This window comes from Onychostruthus taczanowskii, unplaced genomic scaffold (assembly GCF_017590055.1).
Source record: "Onychostruthus taczanowskii isolate IOZ18803 unplaced genomic scaffold, ASM1759005v1 scaffold95, whole genome shotgun sequence".
In the NCBI taxonomy this organism is placed as follows: Eukaryota; Metazoa; Chordata; class Aves; order Passeriformes; family Passeridae; genus Onychostruthus; species Onychostruthus taczanowskii.
In genome coordinates this window covers 177,427-202,609 of record NW_024507546.1, presented here as the reverse complement: position 1 = coordinate 202,609, position 25,183 = coordinate 177,427, and the positions used below count along the sequence as shown (strand labels likewise).

Sequence of the window (25,183 nt, the reverse complement as noted above, 5' to 3'; positions counted from 1 at the left end):
AAAAATCCAAAATAAAATCGAAATGCTGACTTGAAATAATAGGAACCTAGCCAAACTAATATTATCGAGCGTGGTCACCACTGCCAAAAATTGCTTCCCTCAAAACCCCAGGGAAATCCTGCTCTTTAATTAAACCATTGAACAATCTCTTCTAGTTGAATCCATTCTAGGGAAAAATTAGGGAGTGTTTCCTCAAACATTCTCTTTGGAGGTGAGAACATGCTAAAAGAGATATTGGACTTTATTCAGCCTGAGATGATGCCTTGATGTCTTGGAAACAGGGACTGGAACGAGAGCTGTTAGCAGCACAGAACACCATGAAGAGAAGTCTGGCACTGCCAGGGTACCCATGAATCCATGGTGGAGCCTGGGAAAGACCTTAAGAGGTCACCTGCTCCAACCCCTGAACTTGGCACTTCCACTGGGTCTGCTGTAAAGTAGGGAGCTCTTTCTTAGATTTTATATGTATCATTAGCATTCCTAAAAAAAGCTGGCAGGAAACTAATTGTGTGCTACTAGCAGTGAATTTGGCCCCATAGTCCCGGTAAGCCTCACACAGCTCAGCTATGAAGACACCTCAATATGCTGAAATGACACAGTCACCTATGCTGATCACAGTGTTGAATGTGCCATGAATTTTTGGCTAAGTGAAATTAAAAAATGTGTTTGATGTCAGGTAAGTGCGTTAGCAAATCTGAAATGTTCAGAGACAGCTTGGACTGCATATGAATTTATGCCAAATGCAACCAAAAACAGAATACGGACTTCACCTTTAAGTTGAAGTTTTCCACCGCAGTTCTTCAAAACCACAAGATTTTGACTTTTTATCTTAAAACAGTTTAGAAAATAAATTTTAATAACTTTAAATCATTTTAAGAGTACCTCAGACCCAGGAAGTTAATTTATAAGTATTTATTTTGGGGTGTGGGAGGGGGAAAATTCAGAGCAACACAATTCCCAAATGTTTGTGTTCAAGTGTATACATGGTGGTGGGAACTGGACTGCAACCTGCCACATCTCTGCTTTTGTATTTTTTTGACTTCTCTTAAATAGATGAGGCTACCAGATTTTGTAGAGTTGCTTGTACAGAGGAGACAGGGTTTAGATCCCCATGTTTGTTCCCTGTTCTTGTGGTAAAGCAGGATTTGAAACCCAGGCTGTGAAGGTCAAATTCCCAACTCCGTGGGGTCTTGTGACATACACCTGTGTCATGAGTGTGGTGGGAAATAAGCACATCCTTTTAGGCTAAATATGGAGAGGTATTGTGAAGCACCACAGATGTGTGAGGGCCAGCTTCAAAGTTCCTGGAAGCCTGGGGGATAACATCATCCAGAGTACAGATTTCAAAGTTTCAAAAAAAAGAAAAGGCGGGGGGAGGATTTCAGCATCCTGTATCACACCACCAGTTTCTTGTAATGAAGAGTATGTGGTGCATTTTTTTGCCTTTTCTATGACAAGTGCTGAATTCCTCAGGGGACTGGTGATTGTGTAGAAAGCTGGGTCCCTCCCTGCCTGCCTCAGCCAGGAGCAGTCGGGGCTGAGGCTCAGCCAGGGGAGCCTGTGCCGGGGCTTCCCTTGTTCCAGCAGGATGCTGAACTCAGCAGCCTGAGTGTCTGAGAGCAGCAGCAGGAGGGGGAAGAGGGGTTTAAAGGGTGAAAAAAGCTATGGAGCAGAAATGCATTTGGCCATCCTGAGTGCGTGGTAGTTGGCAAGCAGTGGTCACCTCATCAAGCAGACTGTTCTTCCACGGGCAAAGAGGAAAGTACATCCTCCTTAACGGGAAAAAACCAAGCCATATATGCAGCAACACACAGTTCTGCATGGGAAAGCAGTGCATAAACACTATGGACTAAACTAGTGCAGGATAAGATCACTGTACATAAATACTAAATTGGTTCTGAAAAAGAGAATCCCAAGGTAAGTCAGAGGCCAGAAAATGAACTGCTTTTGTAAATTTCCTGCAATTCCACATAGTGAATGAGGTTACACATGAATGAAACCATGATGTATGATTTGGCTTCTTAGGCATTAAAAATCCTTTAAACTATAGCTGCAGTGTTCATTCCCAAATGATTTTACTTTGTGTATTTATTTAGAGAAAGATGAAACAGTTTGCCATTTATGTGTATTCAAAAGCTGCACATTTTCAAGACTATAAAAGAAACCTTAAAAAGAAATTACTTTCAGAACTCAAATGATGATATTTAAAAACAGATTTTTAAATTCACTTAAAATTAAATCGGTGTAAGAAAGAGAAAAAACTCAGTTGTCATCTTTTTGTGACTTTTATCATAGAAAGTGATTGTTATGCACACATAAAACTGGACAACACAGATTTCTCTTCTTCATGTTTATTTCATTTTATGTTATGCATTTGCCTGAACAGTTGCTTCCCGCATTGTAAATTATATTTTGTGCGAGTATTTTGAAACATTTAAAGTTTTAGGTCATATAAAATGTAGCTGTATGTGTCATTCTAAATTTCTGCATAAACTCTCACACAGATTTGGGTTTGTGTACAAATACAGGAAATCTTAATTTTATAGTTCAGAAAGGTAAGTATTTGTATTTATAATAACAGAATCAGACCTAGAATGCTTAATGAAATGTCAAAACTATGTAAATAATACTTGGATATAGGAATTGGGTTAGAATCTCCTGAAGCATGGTGAGTTTTCAAGTATTTTCAAATACCAACAGCTTTCCAAGCATATACAATATGAAAGTCTAAGTTACATTTTGCAATGTTGTTGTTCAGGTTTTGTTCTTAAAAACTAGCTCTAGAAAATGTGGAAATTGTCATAGGAATGCTATTCCATTCATTTATAACTCAGTAATATTGGAGGAATGAGATTTGTTGAAATGACCACTCTCAAATAATGTCATTGTAGTCAATTTTCTGACCTGTAAGCAGAAAAATTAATCACAGAAGAGAATTTTTTTAAAAAAACAATAAAATTAACTCAAAAGTGTTATTTTGCACAGATTGCTGGTTAAGGTACCTTTAATGTTTTCAGCAAGTCCATTCTGTCAGGGCTGCTGTCAAATCAACCTCCACAGCACCGTTCAGCAAAGCCTTGCAATGGAAGCAATGTGCTTTCATAGCTTGCTAGATGGAAGAGACAGTGTAAACCAGGGTTTCACATTACTAAGCAGTGATGATTAGAGCTGCCTGACTTTTTTTAATGGGAAGAAGTCATATTTTCTTGCGTTGGGTAGAATGTAGGCTTTGGACTAATATTTTCAGTGCTAGGTGCAACCTGTCCATTCCTTGTGGGGCCTTATTCTCCAGCAGTGTTTTGCTTACCCTCTTCAAGTCTGTACAGTCTTGTAAGGCAGAGCAGAAGTCTGGGAGCAACTCCCTGTTCTGGTGGGCAGGATGTCAGCATATTAGTCAGTGAAAGAGGGAATTGCTTGATTCAACCTAAATCTTTTTTCCTTTGTGCTACTAACTTCCCCAAAAGCTCCATACTCCCAGCGCTGCTGGGTCAGTATGATCAGAAGTTAAAGGTTGCCATCTAATGGGGAATGTACATAATACAATTTTCATCGTGTTTTACCAAATTATCTCTTCTTGTTCTTCTCCATGTACCTGTGAGTATTTTCTTTACAAGGCACTAGAGGAATGAGAATGATATTTTATTCCGATTTTACATAGGATGGCAAATGATACTTTATCAGTAACAAACAAAGCGAACCCAGTGAGAAAATCCAGTCATTCAGTGTAACCTGGTTAAATCTGATTTCTTAATGCTTTTTCTATTAATTCAGATATAGATGAGTGCTCCTTTGAACGGACCTGTGACCACACCTGTATTAACTACCCTGGAAGCTTTGAGTGTCTCTGCAACAAAGGCTACACCTTGTACGGACTGACGCATTGTGGAGGTTTGGAAACTGAGTTTTGCTTATGTGTGTGTTTGTTTGCTTTGGGAACTGTTTACAGAGCCACTCATTCTTTTAGATTAAGGTTTTATAACTCAAGATGATAAAGACATAATGTTAAAATAAACATAAAATATCATGAGCTGGGTGTGACTAAAATTTAAGTGTCTCAAATTTGCTGAAGTATTCCCAAGAGAAAAACACCAATGAAAACCAATGTCCCACAATTTTTTGATCAGAGCTTCCTCAGGACTGAGGTTACTCACAACTGCAGGGAGATATCATATGACTGGCAACAAAGAGAATCGGGGAAAGAAGTCAGTTTCGCAAAGTTTACATATTTTGGCTCTGATGGCATTTGTCCATTTGTCCAATCTGTGACATAAACTGCTTGCAAAATGCATAACAGAAGGTTGTGGTGGATCATCCTCCCATCTTCTGGGGACCTGCTTTCAACCTTTTTGGTATGACTGAAAAGAATTGGTGCTGTAATGTTTCATTATCTAGGAGAGGGATATTTTTGAAGTGTAGCATTACCACAGTGACCAAATTAGAGGTTCAGCTAATGTAGCAGAAACAGAAGCTGGCCCCTCACTTCTGAGGGCTGAGTTCACCTGATTTTGTAATGTCAACATGAGACACTGCTAATGGTATCTCTGCATGGCTTCTTTTTTGGGAGAAAGGTGTAGGAGGTGTATGCTGGTCTCTCTTTTGTGGAGAAGCATCACATGAATTCCTGATAAGAGCAGGGGCAGGCAGGAGGAGAAATAAGAGTCCATCTAAGGAAGCAGTTTGGGAACAGACCCCACTTGAAAGCAGTTGTGAAAGCAAATTCAGAGTCTGAAAGTTTTTGGGACCTGTGTTATATGAGGTGTAGAGAGACTGATCTTCAGTTTCACTGTTAATTTCTTAATTACTTAATGCACTAATTTATGGAAAGCCTCAAAGTTTGGGGTTCTGCCTCAGTCTTTAAATAACCTTCAGCCTCAGTTCAGCTTCAGTCTTTTCAGTAAAACTGAAGAAGGACCAAAACTCTCACTGGAAATACTCAGTGCTGAACTTTGAGTAAAAACATAACTGGATCCAAACCTCCTGCTTTTTTCCATTATGAGCAGATACAAAACCACAACTCTGAATCCAGACTTGTCCAGGCCCCACGTTTTACCACTTAGGCTGGTCATTAGTTTTAGTCCTTGCATGCTTAATTTTGAGGTCTACCAGTGAGCCAGAGCATCAGGAATTCTGTGTGTCTCCTGTTGATTTGGTGTCACTTCAGCTCATTAAATAAATAAATGTTCTTTCTGGTGGTGGAAAGAGAGGAGATGAGAGATTGACCATGTTGGCATGAGTATATGAACGCTGAATGCATGGATTAAAAAGGATACAGCTCATACTGGCTAAATACTTTTCTGATGTATCAAAAGTTGAAAGATTTTCTGTGGAATGTCAATGATAACATATGTGATAATTTCTTCACTTTTTTGCAAGCTTTACCTTTTATTTTTATTTGAGGAGTGGAAGTCTGAACTACACTTTAACTGCTTAGTTTCTTTCAAAAGCATGATTTCCCCCTTCACCTGAACTTCTAAAAGAAACTCTGAGAATCACTGTGGAGAACTTACTTCCTTGTTTTCACAGAGGTTTATGCCATTTTTCTGTATTGTCCATTATTGTTCAGATGCTGCAGAGAGTTTTGAGCATGTTTTGTATCCAAGAATTTCAGTGTAACTGGTCCTGGCAAGTAAACTGTATCAAATGCATAAATACTTGGGAGAGTAGGAGCTGTAGGGTTTAAGGACAAATACATGCAAGATGCGCTAAAGTTGTTCGGCACTGTCTGTCTTTATACATGTTTATATGGGCTGCAATGTAAAAGATACAGTAGAAATAGGTTTCCTTATGCAAGTCGTGTACAGTATATGTGTATACACATGGTTAAGACTCTTCACAACTTTAAATATGTTTCCAGATATTGATGAATGCAGCATCAGCAATGGTAGCTGTGACTTCGGATGTCTTAATACCATGGGGAGCTATGAGTGTGTCTGCCCACCTGGAAAGAAACTGCACTGGAATAAAAAGGACTGTGTTGGTAAGTGTGGAGGTGTGACTCAGAGGTGACTGTGGTGACTGTGTTCTCCAGGATGGTGCAAAAGCCCATGGTTTTGTTTGAGAGAGGCCGCATTCTCACAATCTAGATCCCCAAATTTGTTTTATAAACTCAGATAATACCTGATCCTGTGGAGCTCCATGGGCTAGGATACAATTCAAGGTTGATTAGCGAATGAGCAATATGTTCGATTTTATTCATGTGGAATGTGGGGTTTTTTAAGAGTCTATTCACAGTATTATTATTATTATTATTATTATTATTATTATTATCATCATCATCTTAGATATTTTATACTTTTGTCCTTAATTTGCCTTCTTCCCATCACTGTAATGTCAGCTATAACTCTATTTACCTCTAACACTAATTTAGAATGTTCAAAATATTTAACTGTTTACAAGTAGGACATGGTAGGACCTAATACCTACAATCACAGAACCACACCCCAATTTTTCAAGTTATCTCTAAAGGTGTCCTGCGTCATATAATGTACTGACACTAGCTGTGTCAAAAGTATTAATCAAAATGAACACAAATCCTGAGACCAGAAAAATTTGGTACATGCTGCTAGTGCCACTTTGTGGCAGACCTGAATTTCTGTATCCTTTAAAGAGATAACATCTTTTTCTGGAGTCTTATGTGAAGCACAGCAAATTTTGATCATCGTTACAGCCAAATTATTTTCTGTCAGATTTTAATTCTGGGGTTTTTTTTATATTTTTAATGAGAATGGCATACCTGGGGTTTTTCATGGACAAATTTTTTAGCCACAAATAACTTCTCATAGGCACATTTGGGGATGACGCCTAATATCTAATTGGGAGCAAGACAGAACAAGAAAAAGGGGGATCTCCCTTCAGGAAATCTCTGCACTTACTGAGAGAAAGCACTGCTTAATCTGTAGCAGAGAGTACACACTGGCCTCGTGTGATCATGCAATTGTGGCATTTTTTACATGGATACAGCAGTATAGAAAGCACTTTATAACTAAGGTGGGGTGGGGGGTGAGAGCCTCAGGCTGAATTCCAGCCTTTGCCTCTATGTTCTTCCTAAGCATAATTAAGTGCTTCACTTTCCTGATTTCCTGGCTATTACCCTCCCTGCTATGTAGAGAACTAATCATTGTGATAGCAAGAAATAGCTCACTGTGGTTTTTAGTTATCCACTAGGTCTTCCTTGCCATATACCAGTTATTCCTCTGGAAAGGATTTTGTAAGTTAGCAGCCGGGGCTAAAATTTTTGAAGGTCTGCTATGAAGTTAGACTACTTGTGCTGTATTCCCTCTCAGCCTACTAAGAATGTTGCTGTATTGAAAATATTCTCCAGCTTGTAAATTTCTCCTCATTATTTATAATGCTCAGCTGGAAGATGGAAATAAAACACCCTTGTCTACTGATACACACTCTAGTAGTTGGTGACTTCAGTGAGGCTTACAATGAGCATCATCTCTCTGCTGATCACCTGCCTTTATTACCAACATTTTTGAGAGGAAACTATATTCTAAATTGTTACAAAAGCACAGTAAAAAGTGGAAAAATTATATTTATCGATCCTGAATACTGCATGATTTGGAGATATTTGCAGTAACAAAATCCTCTTTTGCTCAGCAGTGGCACTTTGTGTTTTGTTGCCTCCTCAGTCCAAGGAAATAGTTTCTTTAAAGATGCCACCAGAGCAACATAGAAGACTTAGGAGGGAGATAAGTTCAGGATGACTATTCCCATATCTGAAATGTGAACATCAGGCACATTTATGGGACTTGTGTATGTTTATATTTCATGACCAGTGAGGCCAGGAATACAAACTAGCTGGAGGCTGCTGGGACTCTTCCTCTGCACTCAAACCAAGTCAGGCAATACTCATGCTAGCTACTGCTTTGGAACTGCTCAGTTTCATGATGGCTTTTGTGGGCTTTTGCCAAGCCCTGGTAGACCCAAATCAGTCTAGCTACTACAGCTCTGGTTTCAGAAGCAACCCCTACCTCAGTGTCATCTGCTGGCAAGCTGACAGGTAGGAAAAAAGACATTTACAGTACTACAGTCACCAGTGAGAAAAACAAATGTCTTCTAAGGTGAGCAGATTTGGAAGAAGTAGCAAGAAACAGTTGGAGAAAAATCATGTACCTGAAGCAGCATTTCTGTGGGGCTGAAGCAAGATCTGCCCTACAGCCACCTGGCTGAGATGTAAGTAGCTGCTGCAGTGTGAAAAAGCTGCTTGAAGAGGTGCCCAGCTGCATTTGGTCAGCAGACAGTGCAGAGGTGAACCCTCTGGGGAAAGGAGGGAATCAGTGAGGCTTCCTCCCTGCAGGAAGTGGTGGCATGTGCCAGCTGCAGCCAAGAATGAGCCTCATCATTTGTGAGGGAAAAGATGTACTTAAGTAACACTCCAATCCAAAATTAAAATAAAAACAGGTTTATGATTATCGGTGTCATACCATCTTCTCAGGGTGAAACACAGAGACTGCTCCAACAATTAACAACAACTTCATATGTTTTCAGCTGAAACACAAGCACTTCCTTACCCAAGTGTGAAGAGTCACTTGTGAGATCTACAGGGTGCTCTGTCTTCATCCTGCCATGAAGCCAAGAGGAGAAGCTGGAATTTTCCTTCACATGAGCTGCAGAGTGCCTCATGCTGTAGGCACTGATAAGAAATGGCTCTCTGATCTCTGTGTGTGTGGCACAGGGTCCCTTCTAGCATTGTTTGGGGCATTTCAGCAGTGTCTGAAAGGGCCAGCAGGACTATCCATCTCCATCCTAGCATCTGCTGCCTTACCTCTGCCTGGCTGGGAAGTTTTCTAGCCCCAGAAGATAAATCATGGAGCTAAAGTTAAAAAGTCAGTGGGAGTTAGAGAATTAAAAAATACCATTTTAGTGGTCATCTAAGTAAATAGACCGCTGTGCACAGTTGTAGTTGGTCTGTTAAATCAGAGAGCTGTACCTCCAAATCAAAGAAAGGACATCTCAGGTGATTAGTGCTACCTATTGCTTCTGAGATCAAGATGCAGAATTGTGCTCATAGAGCACAAAGATCCCAACATGGAGGATAGGAGAGAAAGACAGATCTAGAGTTTAGGTCTAAAAATGTGAAGGGAGTTTCGTTTTCAAGTATGAGCTCAACATCTCAATCCAGATGCTCTCCCTTTATCTGTGCTTATTTCAGAAGTAGTTCTATCTGTCATTATGGTTTTTGCCACTTCCTGCCTTTTCTCACAATTGTATCCAAGTGTGCACACAAGTTCCTGGGTTGGGCAGTGTGCAGTTGTTTTACATTTCTTTTTTTTTTTCTCCTCAGATACGGTGAAATGTCTCCCAAATGCCAAAACAGCTCCCAAGGCTCAGCTAGTATGCAGTAAGACAGGAGGCATAGAGAGCTGCTTCCTGTCATGCCCATCCAATACTCTTTTTGTTCCAGGTTTGTGCAAATTATTTGTCCTCTTCGTCTGGGATATGACTTACTGACTTTTCTCTGTTAATGTATTGATGATTCTTGCATTCATTTTTTGTTATGGACAACAGTAAATGAGCAAAACCTCATTATAAGTTAAATCAAGAAGAGCTGATTGTCAACGCCACATGAGAAGTTTGGTCCTTCATTGTTTAATTTGAGATGTCAGTTGAGAGGGTGGGAAAATTCTAACAAAAAGCTTGTATTAAAAAGTAACAGGAATTCACTAAAATAAACTGTTCATTTTTGTCTTCCCTTTTGTCACAGCAATTCAATATATAACAATTTTTTTCTGCACCATCCTGGCTAACGTGGTGGTTAACTCAGTCCAGCTGAGTATTATTTACAAAAAATTGGGCATTTCATTCCGCTCCCTCCTTTTTTTTATTTTTTACCATTTGCTACTGGTAGTTTTCATCTTCACAGTTTTGCAGGGAAGAAGGAGGGGATTGCTATTGCTTTTTCATAGATGTTCTAGCACAGGATTATCTTTGGATGTCTACTTTCACATTTAACCTTGGCATTATATGCAGTCAAGCTAACATTTTATTCACACTTTATTTTCAATTTAGGAGATATTAGTGGAACATGCATTTCTCTAATTGTAAGTACCAAGACAGAGTTTTAGCTCTGTAATATGTAAACACCATTATGGTTCTAAACACCATTATGGTTCTAAACGCCATTATGGTTCTAAGCATGCTATTTCTGTTTTTGCCAATAAGTTCTGTTGGAGCCTGAAGCTAAAATTATTATGGAAATACATGGTTTATTTTCTAAATTACAGGGAAGCAGAAGGATTTTGCCATGGACAAATACAAAATATTTTTTACTTGTGCACAGCTAACCTTGTGCCAAATCACTTATGAAACGTATCATTCCAGTGCTGGAAGAAACAAACTTTGCCGTCAAAAAGTTCAACACAGTGAAGTGTTGAAGCTTTTTGGCAAAGTATTTCAGCCACTTAAAATCCAAGTTCAGCACTTAAAATATCTCATTGTTTAGTGGCACTGAGAAGCTGAAGCCTCGAGTTTGTGAGGCTGTTGCCCATGTGCTGACTGTGTTCTGTCCCCCAGACTCAGAGAACAGCTACACGCTGAGCTGCGGTGTCCCCGTGCAGCAAGGCAAGGTGCAGCCCAGGCGCAACTCCACACTGCCCAGCTGCTCAGGTGGGTCTGCCCTGCTTGCTCCCCTGTCCTGGGCCCGGGAGGGAGGTCATGGACCTCGGGGGATTGCAGGACATCAGGCTCGTTCATTAGGTTAGGCAAGGGTTAAGGTGTTGCCTAATAACAGAAGGAAAAGCCTTGCAACAGAGTTGAAGCGGTGTAATATAAAAAAGTAATTCTTGCAATAAAGTAGGAAGATGAAAAAGTAAATCTTCAATGAAAGCTTTCAGGTGCACAAAATATGGCTCTGTGCACATGTGGTAAAGGATTTCTCTAATTCTGTAAGTTTAATTAATTAGTATATGTGGCTGGGATGTCCAATAGGAAATCAGTTACCTCAGTAACCCACCCGTGGGTCAGCCCCCTTGGGGCTTCTTTGCTCTCTTCTCTTATTATGTCTCTTAAATTATGGTAGAAAATAAGATGTCCTTGTCAGGAAATCTCTTATTAAGAATAAAGCTAAACAGAATTCCAAGTATGTATTAGTAGGGTTAGCTTATTATTCTAAAATCTAAGAGAAAAGGTAGGAAAAATACCAGGCTATATAACCATATATTAATGGTCTACAAAGCTATAAATATATTGAAAATGTATAAAAAGCAAAAATCTTGAGGTATCAAAGGTAGCCAATATTCCCTTATGCACACACTCATTTTCTGCAGCCTCTCCTTGAGGGTGGGGTGTGTGGGGCTGCAGCGTTGTGTTGGTGGGTCAGTGTGGGAGTGCTGCAGGTTTGAGATATGTTCAAAAAGGACTAATATTTAGAAATATTTGCTTTCCATAGTCTGGCAAGGCAATAGTGAGCATATCAAAATGGGACTTTTTCCCAGGATAGGGAGTGAGCCAGAGGGACCCAGCAGTAGCACAAGGGTGGGTTCCCTTTGCAGCCCTCCCCTGCAAAGCCTTCCCATGGGAGCACAGCCTTCCCCTACTGCAAGGGTAAAAGATTATCCCCCCATAAAAAGTTATGGGACTTCTGTGAGAAAATACTGCATTTCATGCACCTTTTTCTCAAAAATGGCTGGACTGTTTTTGCAGATATTTCAAATGTTTATGAAAGCTGATAGCAAAAAAAAAAAAACCCACCACAAAAACTTGATGCCTGGCAAAATTAGAAACGGCTGAAACAACATGCAGCAGGTAGGAAGAGTCAGCCCACCTTACACATACCTGCTGTACTTCTCTCCCATTTTCCAGTTCTCTATGTATTTCTTATATATATGGGATATGCTGGGTGGTACAGTGCTGTGGAGTGGCACAGCCTAGCAGCAGATGTGCCTGCTTGTGGCACAGGATCAGGCCACCTCTAAAGTCCTGGTTCAGCAAAGCCCTACCAAGGAAAGAGGGACCCATGCTGTGGCATCACCTGGGACCACCCTCCACCTTCTGCCAAGGGCCAGCAGGCATCCCAAAGCAGCTGGCAGGTGACAGCCAGGCCAGTCTTTTACTCAGAGACTTCGTGAGGAAATCAGCCAGCAGCTCCATTTTCTACTCATTGCATGACTGTATAGCAGCCTTTAAAACAAGACTGTGAAACCTGCCTTGGGTTTACACCTGAGGGATAAAGCTTGCAAGCCACAGACTGCAATAGAGGCAGCTCCTTTGGATGGTTTTCAATTGCCAACAGCATAGCTCCACTAAATTAACCTTACTGGCACTAGCAGGAGCAGAACTACAAGTAACATGGGACTTCACAGAGACCCCAGGAAAAAAATAAAGGGAGGAATTAATCTTTCTCATAGTAAAAGACAAATTCACTCAAAATCTGAGAAGATGTGCAGAGCAAGCATGGTACTAGCACATTCATTGACCTGGCTGGGCCCAAGGGTAGGAACTCACTTTAAAAAAATGAACTTGTGGAAATGGACCCACTTGTACAAGCTGTGTAATTCTTAGGCTTCCTCTTTTCTAAATCACAAGAAAGCTTTGGAGACTGTTTTTAAAAATAAGTTCCAGATCTCGCTTAATTTCTGTCTCAATGGTAGATTTTTACTTTACATTAACAGATTCCCTAGCCCCTCCAATTAAGCAGAAAGCTCGTTTTAAAATCAAAGATGCAAAATGCCATTTACGGCCTCGCAGCAAAGACAAACCAAAAGATTCTGGGAAGCTGGCTGTTTCAGGTAGGTGATTTCTTCCAGCATGTAAACAGCACTTTAATTTGTTTGTTTGTTTGTTTATTTGTTTTCTTGTTCATTTGCGTGCTTTGTTTTCATGGTGCAGACAGGGAAAAAATCGATCATTTACATATTTCGTCTGAATTTAAGTTAAGGCCAAGGTTCCCACTGTGGTTGAACAGTGCCTTGTGTTTGGATCTTGAGTGCTGAAAAACTCACCAGTTGCTTTGAAAAATCTTTGTTCAAAAGTACATGAGCTTGGAATTAAGCTGGCCTTTTCCTGGCCTTGATAATGGCAGAAATACCCTGAGACAAAAAACTGTGACTAATGCAAAGTTATGTGAAACCATGTCAATTTGGTTTGGTTTGGTTTGGTTTTCCCAATTGAGGTTTTTAAAAGAAAACAAAAGCTATTCTTTTTTTGGTTTATGCTGGATTAGTAATCTATTGTAACTCCAAAGACAACCCCAAAGAAGGAAGTTTATAATGAAAATCTCATGTTACACAGCCTTAGATCTTTTGTTATGAAAGAGGAAGTAGTTCTGATATTAGAAAAAACATTTATAATATTTAGGTGTCATTAACCAAAATGTTGTATTTAAAAAGTTAAATTGCTACTTAAAGCAACTTAGCAGCTTACACTAAAAATCTAATGGTGATGCATTCTCTGTTGTAAATTTGTCTTACCACCACTTTCACTAGCAAAATCTTACATGAGCCCTGAACAGAGGAGAGTAAAAACAGCTATTTTTTGAAAAAGTGAATAGTTTAAAGATTTTATTTTTAAAATTTAGACTCATATTTCACCTTTACCCCGCAATCTACACATTTGTATCTCTCATTTTACAAGTATTGACTTAAGTCTTAGTCATCAAGATGCTTACCCTGTGAATAAAATGTGATTATCAGACTCGTTTTTAAAGTCATAGAAGTCAAATTTTTTGGTCCATACAATCACTATGGGAATGTGTTTCTTGGATGCATGTCCTTGTCCTTTGCTTGCTTTGCTTTGTGTTTATTATGTCATCTGACCTCTGAGTCTAACAGTAAGATTACATAGTATAACTACACTCTTGGAATGAAATCCTTCTGATGGCTTGAGTGCTACAAACTTCTCTTTCTTCCCTGACCTGGAAGTTTCATCACCTGTGGCAAACTACGATTCCTGCTCAGATAAAACCTTTCAATATATTTTCATAACCTCATAATCAAAGCCTTTTAAAACCTTTGCTGTCTGATGATTGTCACTTCTGAAAGAGATGGAATATCCACTAATAGTTTTTAGAGGCCCAGGCCTGACATTCTCATACATTTATGAAATTTACTCTCTTGCTTTGTTCAGCCATCAGATATAGTTTATAGTATTTGTGATCTAAAATAATTTCTGTAAAGAGCTTTCCAATCCTTAATCCTTATGCAGAAAAGGGCTGGGCAGTTTTAGGCATTGGAAGCACCATTGTGCAGCTGAGCATTGCCAGGCTGTGCTTTTGCCTTCTGCATTCATAGCAAAATGAGCAATCCCAGCACTGCCTGGAGAAGGAGGTATTTAACAACACACAGGAAATGTTATGAAGCCTGTCACTGCATTCATGACAATCCAGTAGGATATCACTTGTTAGCCTGTCACGTGCTACTTTGCTACTTGATTTCTTCCCCGTGTTTCTTCTCTCATGCAAAGGAGGTCAGTTCCCCTGTAAAGACAACTGCCAGGTGACCTTTGTGAACCTCAAGTGCGATTCCTCCAAGAAAAAACGCCGAGGCCGCAAGTCACCATCAAAAGAAGTGTCCCATATCACTGCAGAGTTTGAAGTGGAGATGAAGTCTGAAGAAGTCTCAGGTTTGTGAAAGATTGGTCTGTGGAGAGAAATCAGAATTTAGTTCTTCAGGGTGTTAAAATCTCCTTGATGCTATTTCATCAAGCTGCCATGAAATTAAGCCAAAGGAACAAAAACTGAACCTGCATTAAAATTCCTTCAAGACCTTGAGTTAAGTCATGCGCTTTAATCCAGTGTGATTTCTTTAAACAGCAGAAGTGCTAATCGATGTACAGGAAACATGAAGATTAAGAAGAAGTTCTGCAAAAATGATGATAAAAATATCCTCTAAAATATAAGTTGCTGAATATTTACTCTGCAAATCAGACAGTTTTATCACACAGTTGAAAAATTCATGTTTTCTTACCAAAATTTGGAATAAAACTAATTGCCTCAAGTTATAAATGAGATGGAATATTATGTTATAAATTCCAGCCAAAGAAAATGTGGACTGAATCCTATAAAGATGTCAGTCCTCAAAGGCAGATTTCTTAATCTTGAGGAGCACCTCATTAGCCAGGTGGTTCAAACAGCAGTTGTGCCTGAAAGCACCTTTCTTTTTGTCACCGACTCAAAGGTGTTTTGGTCAGGGAAGTGGCAGGAGTTCCTAACCAACTAAGAAAAGCATAAGCAGAGGAAATTCAGGGACATTAATGGTGGCAGACTGAACACACACTTGAAAGGAGAACATATTGGGATTAATGCTTTCTGCAGCATTCAGCATGCACTTGCAGGCCATGGAACTGCTCCATGGAGTTCAGGATACTGTCCTGTCCCTTTGAAATGCCTGATCTTGAATACAGTGAGCTGCTGCTTCAATTTGTATGGACAAGACAGTGAAACAAACAAAGAGATGTCATAGTGCAATGCAGGCTAAGCTTTTTGTTAAGCACCTCTTTTAAACATGAATCTCAAGTGCTTCTAGTTTTGTTATCATTTCCCATCTAGACACCTGTAACATTGACTGTGTTCGGAAAAGGATGGAGCAGAAGCTGCAAACTGCAATCAAAACATTGAGGAAATCTATTAATAAACAGCAATTTTACATTCAGTTTTCTGGGACAGAATATGAAGTGGCTCAGAAGCCAGCTAAAGCTACTGAAGGGCATGAAGTGTGCAGTACAGGGCAAGTACTGCAGGATGGAAAATGTGGTAAGTCCAAAGAGCTCAAATATTCAGTCATATCCCCCAAATCAAGCAGTCTGAAATTACTTTTTCCATGGTGAACAGGGAGGAAATCTCTGAGATAACGATTTAGAATTTAATTATCAGTATTACTCAGCATATATACATGGACTATGCATGGTTCATAAGACTCTGAAGGGAATTCATTAGATAGTTCTGGGAAAACAGAAGTATAAATTTGGATAAATTCCCATGCTGTCAGGTGGCAGGTATCAAAATCTGCCACAAGACAATGTTGGCAGTTAGTTCCCAGTTGCTCCCATCTTACCAAAATATATTTACATGTATTTATATTTCTATATTTTAATATATTTACATTTATTTCTATTTATATATATTTACAATTCAGTAAAACATTAATATGATATTTGCATAGTTGCTGTACATCTACTTTTATATCCCCAGTGTCACTCACCTCACCATCAAATAATCCATGACCCATGGATATGTTATATTTAATGCTCAAGAGGTCCAGTTTAAAAAAAAAAACCCTAATTCCTTTAAGCCTCTTCCCATGTTATCAGGCTCTAATGCTTTGCTGGGGACAGTGTGATAATGCAAATTTTTTAATGGTAGTTCTCAGTACTGCAAGTTTTCTAATCACTTACAGACATCTTTTCAAAATCAGCATACCTATTTTTGCAGCTTTTGAGATATGAAGCGATTTACAAGCCAAAAGAGGTCACATCTGATAGGTGCTTCCAGTGAGTGGGTTCAGAGGTAGTTGTCATCATATGGGAAGAATGATATAGAAACTGTATTTGAAAGGCTGTTGCTATCAGTATCTAGAAACTCAGACATTTTAACCACCCCTACCCATCAGAGAAAAACGTGAAATGCAGTTACATGTCCTGTTGAAGCCAGAAAAGCATATGTATTCATATTTGTATTCAGGATGCTGATCAGTTGGGGTATTTGGGTGGCAAGAGACAGAAATTATTACAGAAACTATTACAGGGGACACATTGCCCATGGAGAAATCTCTAGAACTGATCTCAGTGGACAGACTTTTTGTAGTCATCTGCCATAAAACCAACTTGTAACCTGGTATAAACTAAAAGCTTACACTTCCCACATTTTATGCAGCACTGCTTTAATGAACTGCAAGACTGTTTCAAGAGTGCACCCAGCTTTATTAACAACACGTGTGATAAACACCTGAGTGCACTACAAAGCCATTTAATAGTTTAAACATTAGAAGCAGGACCTCACCCTGATAGAAATTGACCTAAACCCAACTAGAGATGGGTCTGTTTACATCAGGCAAGGATCCTGGACTAACACATGCAAAACATGTGCCATCATAATCCTGGGGCCAAAGACATCCACCTTCTCTAAATGTTCGATATTAGGGCAAATGATGTGATGAAAGTGAACATCCTTATGTAGGCTTCCCCTTTGTTTCCTCAGTTACCTGCAGCACGGGCACCTTCTATAGCGGAGAACACAACCAGTGCGTCCCATGCTTGCCAGGAACCTACCAGGACACAGAAGGCCAACTCACCTGTGAGCCTTGCCCCAGCAACGATGGCCAGGGAGTAGCGGGCGCCCGGAACATCTCAGAATGTGGAGGCAAGTTGAACTTGATTATAAAACCTTTAGGTGTTGCCATACACACCCTGTGAGGTAAGGAGGCTGAAAGAGGAGAGAGCCTGCCACAGTTCTGGCTTCTAAAGGTAATAGAAGAAATCTCTGTGCACTTACAAGCAATGGATGGTATGGCTCGGGCCATCCGTGCTCCCATTGCTGACAAGATGATGGGATCTGCTACAGCAGTGTGAGTTGTGGGATGGAAATGAGCAAGCCAAGCAAAGCACTTTGTGCTTCACCTCAGGTATGGGAGTACCTTGACTTGTAAGGACTTAGTGTATTGTGAGCCAAAGGGATGGATTGCTTTGGACTGGTGTTGGTGAGTCTAATAATGAGCCTGCTCATTATAATAGTCTAATGAGTCTAATACAGCATGGGGCCCCTCCCACAGGAGGCTTCATTAGCTTCTCCAATGTGACCCCATCTCATGGGCAAGAGTTCTCCAATATAAGTCACTTTTCCAGAGGGTCAGTACTTCAGGCACAGCCTGCTCCAGCATGGGTCCCCCACAAGGGTCACAAATCCTACCAGGAAACATGTTCCAGTCTGGGTTCCAGTAACCAGTTGGACCAGACCACATCGATCAGTTTTGCTTTTAATAACAAGAGCAAAATTGTCCTCAAATTAGTAATATCATAATATTTCTCTGAGATCTGTGTCACAATAGCCAGTTTGTATGGTCATATTCCAGCCAGCTGGGATGGGAGCACAAGGAAATCCTGGGGATCCTGGCCCCACAAGTATCCATAGGAGTTTGGCTTTTGTGGGGACAGAACTTGAACTTGGCTTTCACTCAGGAGCTCTAGTTCATCCTGAGTACCACAGTTCCTCACTTATGCCAAGCACCCAAAATACTGAATGCCCCAAACATTTCCCAGCAAGTATCAGGTTCTTATGAGACTGCAGCAATACCTAGAGCTCTTAAAACTCTCTTCTTTTCAAGCCAGTTGTTTCTGTCTGATGTTCAATTCTCAGGGAAGCTAAATTACAAAGTACTGGGATTAGGCAACCTCAGGGAATATGTAGCATCTCACAGTGCTGGTGTCCAGTCTGGAGTGGTATGATGATACAAATTCATGCCACAGCTTGAAAAACCTGACATCCTGGTTCTCAGGTTCACAGAGGAAAGCACTCAAGCTAACAAGAACCAAGCCAAACAGATGTCTATCAGAAACTGCCTGGAGAGCCAGTTTGGAAACTTCTGTCAGTATATTATTCACAAAGCAATTTGCTTTACACAAATCTCTTTTTTCTGGCAGAGGAGCACCTGACAAGCACTAGTTTTCACAACTACGTGAAAAGCTGTTGGTGTTAGGTATTCTCATAGACAAGGTGCTGGATTGCTACCATCCCATCTGGTAAACCCCATGATTCACTGTCCACATCTCTAACTTGGAGGTACAAAAACTTGCTTCATAGGCATGATTCAGTTCCATTTCTTCCTATAAAGTGCTTTGAAATACTGATATGAAAGAATTGGTGAAAGTACAAAGTATTCTAATGAAATCTTGATAGACCCCTTTCTTAAAAAAAAAAAAAATCCTAACAGAAGCATAGTTGCCAAAAAGCATATTATGAAACTGGTTCTATTTACTGGTGGTGGTTTTAGGAAGAAGATACAGAAACAATACAAAATATGCAGGTAAGATTAGAATTTAATCTGCAGCTGTCTTGATGTCACATGATTAAGTGAAAGAAAGCCTTGCTAACTACTTGTGGGTTTTATACTTCATCCAGAAAAGTCAACACACTAATACAGATGATCATTTTCAATTTCTAGGGCAGTGTTCTCCTGGGCACTACTCTTCAGATGGTTTTAAACCTTGTACAGTCTGTCCTCTTGGTACCTATCAGCCTGAACCAGGAAGGACCCTCTGCTTTCCCTGTGGCGGTGGGCTTGTGACCAAATACGAAGGTGCTGTTTCCTTTCAAGACTGTGAAACCAAAGGTGAATTCAAAATGCATCCACAATTCATCTTCCTACTTCTGGGCCTTTGGTTGTTTATCAGCAGTGTCAAGGGACTCTTGAAGGCTCCAAATCAAACGTTGTTGCTGCATGGGTGTGTGATTAAATGAAATGGTCAAGAAATCTGTAAACTAGGAATGGTCTCCCGAGGTTGTGCAGATCGAACAGGATTTATGGTTTTCTTTGGAATTTACCACAGGCAGGCAGGGGGTCAGCACTGCTACTGGTAAGGGAATCAGCCCCACTGTGTGGCAATAAATAACACAAACGTGGATTAGACAATGCTTTCACTTTCATGTCCTGTATTTTTTTATTTTCTGTATCACAATAACTAAGCACTACAAAAGTTATACAAAATTAAGGATTACTCATGGGCTAGGCAGAAACTGTAAGGGTGCAATGCATTCTGTATTCCATAATGTCAACTTCCAGTGCCAATGCTGAAGAAGGAATCTGCCCAAATGCATTTTGGTTTAGTTACTGAAATTACATGCTGGCCCTGGCAAACAGACACTAATGGAAACCTCTCTCCTGCTACTGTGAATGCAATTTTTCTTGTTGAGGTGGATTTACATCACTTCCATTTATTACAAATATATAAAATACAGTGAGAGATACGTATCACATATTTCTAGTTCGTAAGGGTTTTGCTCTGGGTTTTAGTTGCAAGATTCTTTATACTGGGAAATACAGGGAGTTGGTGTCTTTTCTGCCATTTATGGCCTAATAAGAATGTTTCAGACCAGGTGTGCAGACCAGAGGAAAGCTCTCTGCACTGGAGGTTGGTACTTTTTGAAAATAATACACCTCCTACCTTGCAGTTCACTGTTCTCCTGGACACTACTACAACTCCACAACACACAGATGTATCCGGTGCCCTGTGGGAACATACCAGCCTGAGTTTGGTCAGAACTACTGCATCACCTGCCCTGGCAACACCAGTACAGATTTTGATGGCTCCACCAATGTCACGCATTGCAAAAGTAAGTCACATTTATATCAGTGACACAGAGCGTGTCTTTGCATCTGAACTGCAGCTCAAAGGTTGCATCTGTCAGGCTGGACTTCAGATTTGTATTTCCTATTTAGCAAATATCTGCTGCCAGAGGGAAGAGTAAAAGTTGGGAAAACAATTAGGAAAAAAAGTTGGGACAGTACCACTTGAGGCATATGAGTGTATTAGATTTAATATGATTTCACAGTGTTCCAGCTACAAGTTAAAACTACAGAGCCTTTAAATTCCTAGATCCTGTAAGTTGTGTAACAGTGATGCATATTTCTATATGTCTCTGTAGAGCAGGATATCTTCTATCAGAGTAACTGCCATTTTAGAATAATTGTAAAATGTCAGAAGATATGGTCATGCATGCTGCACTTGCCAGGTATCGCTTATGATAGTGAGTTCTTCTTGTTGGCTTTTTTGCAGTACTCAGCCTCCTATCTTAAAAATTTTAAATATCCCCAAGGATTTCAGTGCAGTTTTATTTGATCCTTTGTGAATGACTGGTTACTTTAGGCAAGCTTTTTATTTTCATCTCTACCATGCTAATTCGAGAGAATGTTCCTATAATAATTAAGCAATGTCATCTGACTGACTATTCGTGTGCAGATCTCCTGTAAGTTTTTAGTCTGATTATGTGCCATGTATTTTATAAGCCCTTCATAATTTCTAATGTCATTTGAGTAAACTATATATTTGTATGGAATTTGAAGAAGTTTGCTGATTTTCCTGTAAAATAAAACCACCCTTGTTACTCTGCTGTCTTAGGTCAGCTCAGTTTTCAAGCCAGTTTCTGACCTTGCATACTATTTGGGGGTTGGATTAAGAAAAATGTTTAAACATATATCTAATTTTATGTGGATGAGTAGGCCTGGGGAGATCAAACTTAAGTAACTTGTGCCAAATTCAATATGATTTTGAAAACTCAGAAAGAAAAACTGATCTCTCAATGGAGATCCTTTATTAAGTGGTTTAATCTAAGATGAAGCAAGGCAGATCTGTAATTAAGTAAGGCAGGCTGTTGAGACCAGCACTCTCATTCAGGTAAAGCCAATTAAAAACCAGGTAAGTTAAAGCAGAATGTCTTCTGCATGTGAGCACAGTATCCATGGTGACCACAACTAGATCATGTTTATTTACTTGCATTTCTCAAGCAAAGTTAAAGCATCCTGGAATGAAGCATTGAATCAATTCATGCACTGGAGATGAAGGTTTTGCATCAGCTGGAGCAACCTTGTGGATCAAATATTCCTTTAAAGCTGGAGAATGTGTTCATTTCTAAAGCCACAAGAAGGAGTTTAGGCTTGCTCATGACAGATCCAGAAAAACACCTCAGATTAATTTATCAACTAACACAGATACTAATTTACCTTTCTCCCCAGACCAGCACTGTGGAGGAGAACTAGGGGACTACACTGGCTACATTGAATCGCCCAACTATCCTGGAGACTACCCAGCTAATGTGGAATGCATTTGGAATATAAATCCACCCCCAAAGAGAAGAATACTCATCGTAGTACCTGAGATATTTCTCCCAATTGAAGATGAATGTGGAGATGTTTTAGTAATGAGAAAAAGTGGTAAGTTGCCAGACATGGGCTATATTTCCTGAAAACTCATGGAGTGAATAGTTCATATTGAAGGGACGACTGTCTTCAGTGTAGCCAGTGTTTCTAAAAGGTTTCTTGAATGAAGTGGCACAGCAAGTTAGAACACTACCAATAACAGTTAGTGGTGTGATATTTATTATTCAAGTTTATTGTCTGAATCACAAAGCAGTTAATGGACTTCTGTCTGGCCCAGTTACCACATGGGCTAAATCACTGCCATTCTAGAAGTCAACAATGATAAATTATATTTGGAGAACTATCTCTGTAATCTGTACAAACTGTGCTCCCACTTATCTTTTGTAAATGTATATATATATATGCTGCAGTTATTGCTAAATCTGGGCAGTGTGTTGGTACAACTGACACCCTCAAGAAATCCAAAGTTACCCTGCTTTTCTGTGGATTGGAGGGGGTGCACTGTGCCTTTGATTATGAATTTAATTCAACAACTTCTAAAGTTGAGATCCAGATGAAATGCACTCTTCTTTTGCATTGGAGAATGTTGGCATCCTTCTGGTGATTTGTTGCTATATCAAGAGGCACCAAACCTGAAAAGCAATTGTTCATATGGAGTTTTTGTTCAAAACAGTGTATTTACTCAAAAAAATGGTGTCTTTTATTTGCTAGAACAATTTTTTTATCCCTGAGGGCCTGTACTGACATCTCTGTATATCAGAAGGAAGACACCTGGTTACTATAGATGAAAGGAAAATTATACCTGTGCAGATGAGCTTTTTTAAAAGGAAAGCACTTATTATAACAAAACACATCAGTTGTCCTTCTGACCCCAAATTGTGGTTCCTACAGTGACCAAAGCCAGTCACATCAGGGTAAAGTTACACTTCAGGCATGATTTGCCCTTAGCCAAGCTGTGCTGGCTGTCACCAACCACCTCCTCACATCCAGGTTAATTCTTCTGTGGATCACTGACTCTGCAGGGTATGACAGTCTTTTCTTCAGAATTACCATGCCAAACGTCACATTCTGGTTTTATTGTCTTTCTGTTTATAAATGGTTTGTTGGTATCAGATGAGCTCCCCAAACTGGCCATGTGAGGAGGGGCTGGCTACCATGTCTGCCTGGCATGCAGCTCACTTGTCGTTACCTGTCTGGGACAAGCATATGGGCACTCTGGGATACAATGCTAGAGTAGTAAAAAAAAAAAAATTAATATTGATAGAAGTTTTAAACATCAAAAATTATACCTCTATGGAAAAACCTACTTCTCTTTATAGGCAAATAAGGACAACATCCGTTCTGTCACAAAAAGTTTCTGCTGTCAGGAATATGTCACCTGAGAAGTGTCTTGTCAATTTGACATCTCTGACCCCTAGATGAGGAAGGGTGCAAGAATTATTATATAAAGAACACCATTTAACTTTATTTTTAGCTTCTCCTACTTCAATTACTACTTATGAAACATGTCAAACCTATGAGAGACCTATTGCATTTACCTCAAGATCAAGGAAACTCTGGATTCAATTCAAGTCGAATGAAGGAAACAGTGGCAAAGGATTTCAGGTCCCCTATGTGACTTACGATGGTGAGAATGGAATTGGTTTTCATCTTTGTGTTATATCTGAATTAGAGAAAATTTTCCTTTAGAATCTCTCTTACACTGCTTGCAGGGATAGAAGAATGAGGAAAAACCTTATGCACCTCATTTAATTTTAGTTGCAAAGACTTTGAAATAATATACATATAGCATACATAATGTTTGAAAAGTTATTTTGTATTCCTGTTTCTTCATCTCTAGAGTGGAGATAATACAGCATTATTATCTGGAGAGAGTAGTTTTTTGAGGATGTAAGTATTTATAGGGATAATTCAAAACCACTGTTATAAAGAAATAGAGAATTTTAAGGTGATTAAATTAGAATACAGGTACCTGAGAGACACTGAGTAATTTACTGGATACAAAATTTCTCAGCTCTGTCTTCAAGAGGAGGTCTAGCACATGTCTGACTATTGCCCTCCCAAAGGATGTCCCAGTCACTCATCTGATCTTTATTTTTCAGAGGATTATCAACAACTAATAGAAGACATTGTTCGAGATGGCAGGTTGTATGCATCAGAAAACCATCAAGAAATTCTAAAGGTAAGAAATTTCTGCTTTCTTTGAGGCCAATCAAGAATCCCTTTCCCTAAGCATTTTCCTAAAATAGTTCTCAATACCTTGATACAGTCATTATATTTAAAACTCAAGGGTGATCCCAAATTCAGTTCTCTGTGTTCTGAGGTTTATGCTGGTATTTGAAGCAGCCCAAAATCAAGTAACTAAGCTGGGCTCAGGACATGCTTATGTCCTTTGTGGAATCAGGAACTAAATGAAATAGATGTTAATATGATTCATAAGATTGTATGTTCAGAAAATTAGCCAGCCAAGAATGAAGGACCTATTGTTTGAAAAGCCTTCTTCAGCCTAGGTCTGGCATTTAAATGTTTAAATGACTCATTAAGTTTGCTGTGCATTAAAGAATGTATTTACCTAAATCACTATCTTGCCTCAAAAATAAATGGTTTTCCAAAGATACAAGCAACACCTGTAACAACTACCTAATTAAAACTGAAAAAAAGGTTGGTCAGAGGGCAAAATTGAACCATGTAAATGTAGGGCTTGGAAGGACAGGAGATGAGGAAGAGCTAGCTCCCCTTGGCCATCTCTGCCAAGCACTGTTCTCTTCCTCCAGCTTTTGGGTTGCTCAGGTCCCAGCTGCAGTGCACAGTGCCAGGCACAGGCACTGTGCTGAGGCTCTGAATCAAGACTTTCTCAAGGTACAGGAGGTCCTTAGAAAGCTCAGCATCCCTGAGGACCAGCCTTATCTTCCATCCATGGAAGGAAGGCCTGGACAGCAGCATGGAACAGGTCAGAAAGACAATAGAGGCAGCTTGCAGTTCTAATGCAGATATCTGCAGTTTGTAGTTAGTGCTCCTACCAGGAGCCCTGCAAAAAGCATCCAGCACAGCAGGCAGACTCATCTCTCTGAAACTCCACTGCAACGTGGAGCAGTTTCCTTACACTCTTCTATCCAGACTCAAGTTTTGCAAAACAGACCTGATTGTTCTTCAGTTTTGAAACCTATGCAGACACTAAATCCAAACCTTGCTTTTATCTAACATATCTATGTTGTCTTCCATAGGACAAGAAACTTATTAAAGCTCTCTTTGATGTACTGGCACACCCTCAAAACTACTTCAAGTACACAGCACAAGAGTCAAAAGAAATGTTTCCAAGATCATTTATAAAGCTACTGCGATCAAAAGTTTCCAGGTTTCTACGACCATACAAATAG

At 39.7% G+C, this 25,183-nt stretch overlaps 1 protein-coding gene across 1 annotated transcript in view; it reads left to right on the top strand.

Moving 5' to 3' along the window:
* SCUBE1 (signal peptide, CUB domain and EGF like domain containing 1) overlaps positions 1-25,183 on the top strand; it is a 187,462-nt gene extending 162,279 nt beyond the window's left edge. The window contains exons 10-23 of the mRNA XM_041426817.1: positions 3,772-3,888; positions 5,855-5,977; positions 9,290-9,409; positions 10,519-10,611; positions 12,615-12,731; positions 14,404-14,562; positions 15,488-15,691; positions 17,135-17,296; positions 19,095-19,262; positions 20,102-20,263; positions 21,663-21,860; positions 23,281-23,433; positions 23,909-23,988; positions 25,031-25,183. Of these exons, the coding sequence (XP_041282751.1) occupies positions 3,772-3,888; positions 5,855-5,977; positions 9,290-9,409; positions 10,519-10,611; positions 12,615-12,731; positions 14,404-14,562; positions 15,488-15,691; positions 17,135-17,296; positions 19,095-19,262; positions 20,102-20,263; positions 21,663-21,860; positions 23,281-23,433; positions 23,909-23,988; positions 25,031-25,183 (2,009 nt within the window). The remainder of the gene's footprint in view (positions 1-3,771; positions 3,889-5,854; positions 5,978-9,289; positions 9,410-10,518; positions 10,612-12,614; positions 12,732-14,403; positions 14,563-15,487; positions 15,692-17,134; positions 17,297-19,094; positions 19,263-20,101; positions 20,264-21,662; positions 21,861-23,280; positions 23,434-23,908; positions 23,989-25,030) is intronic.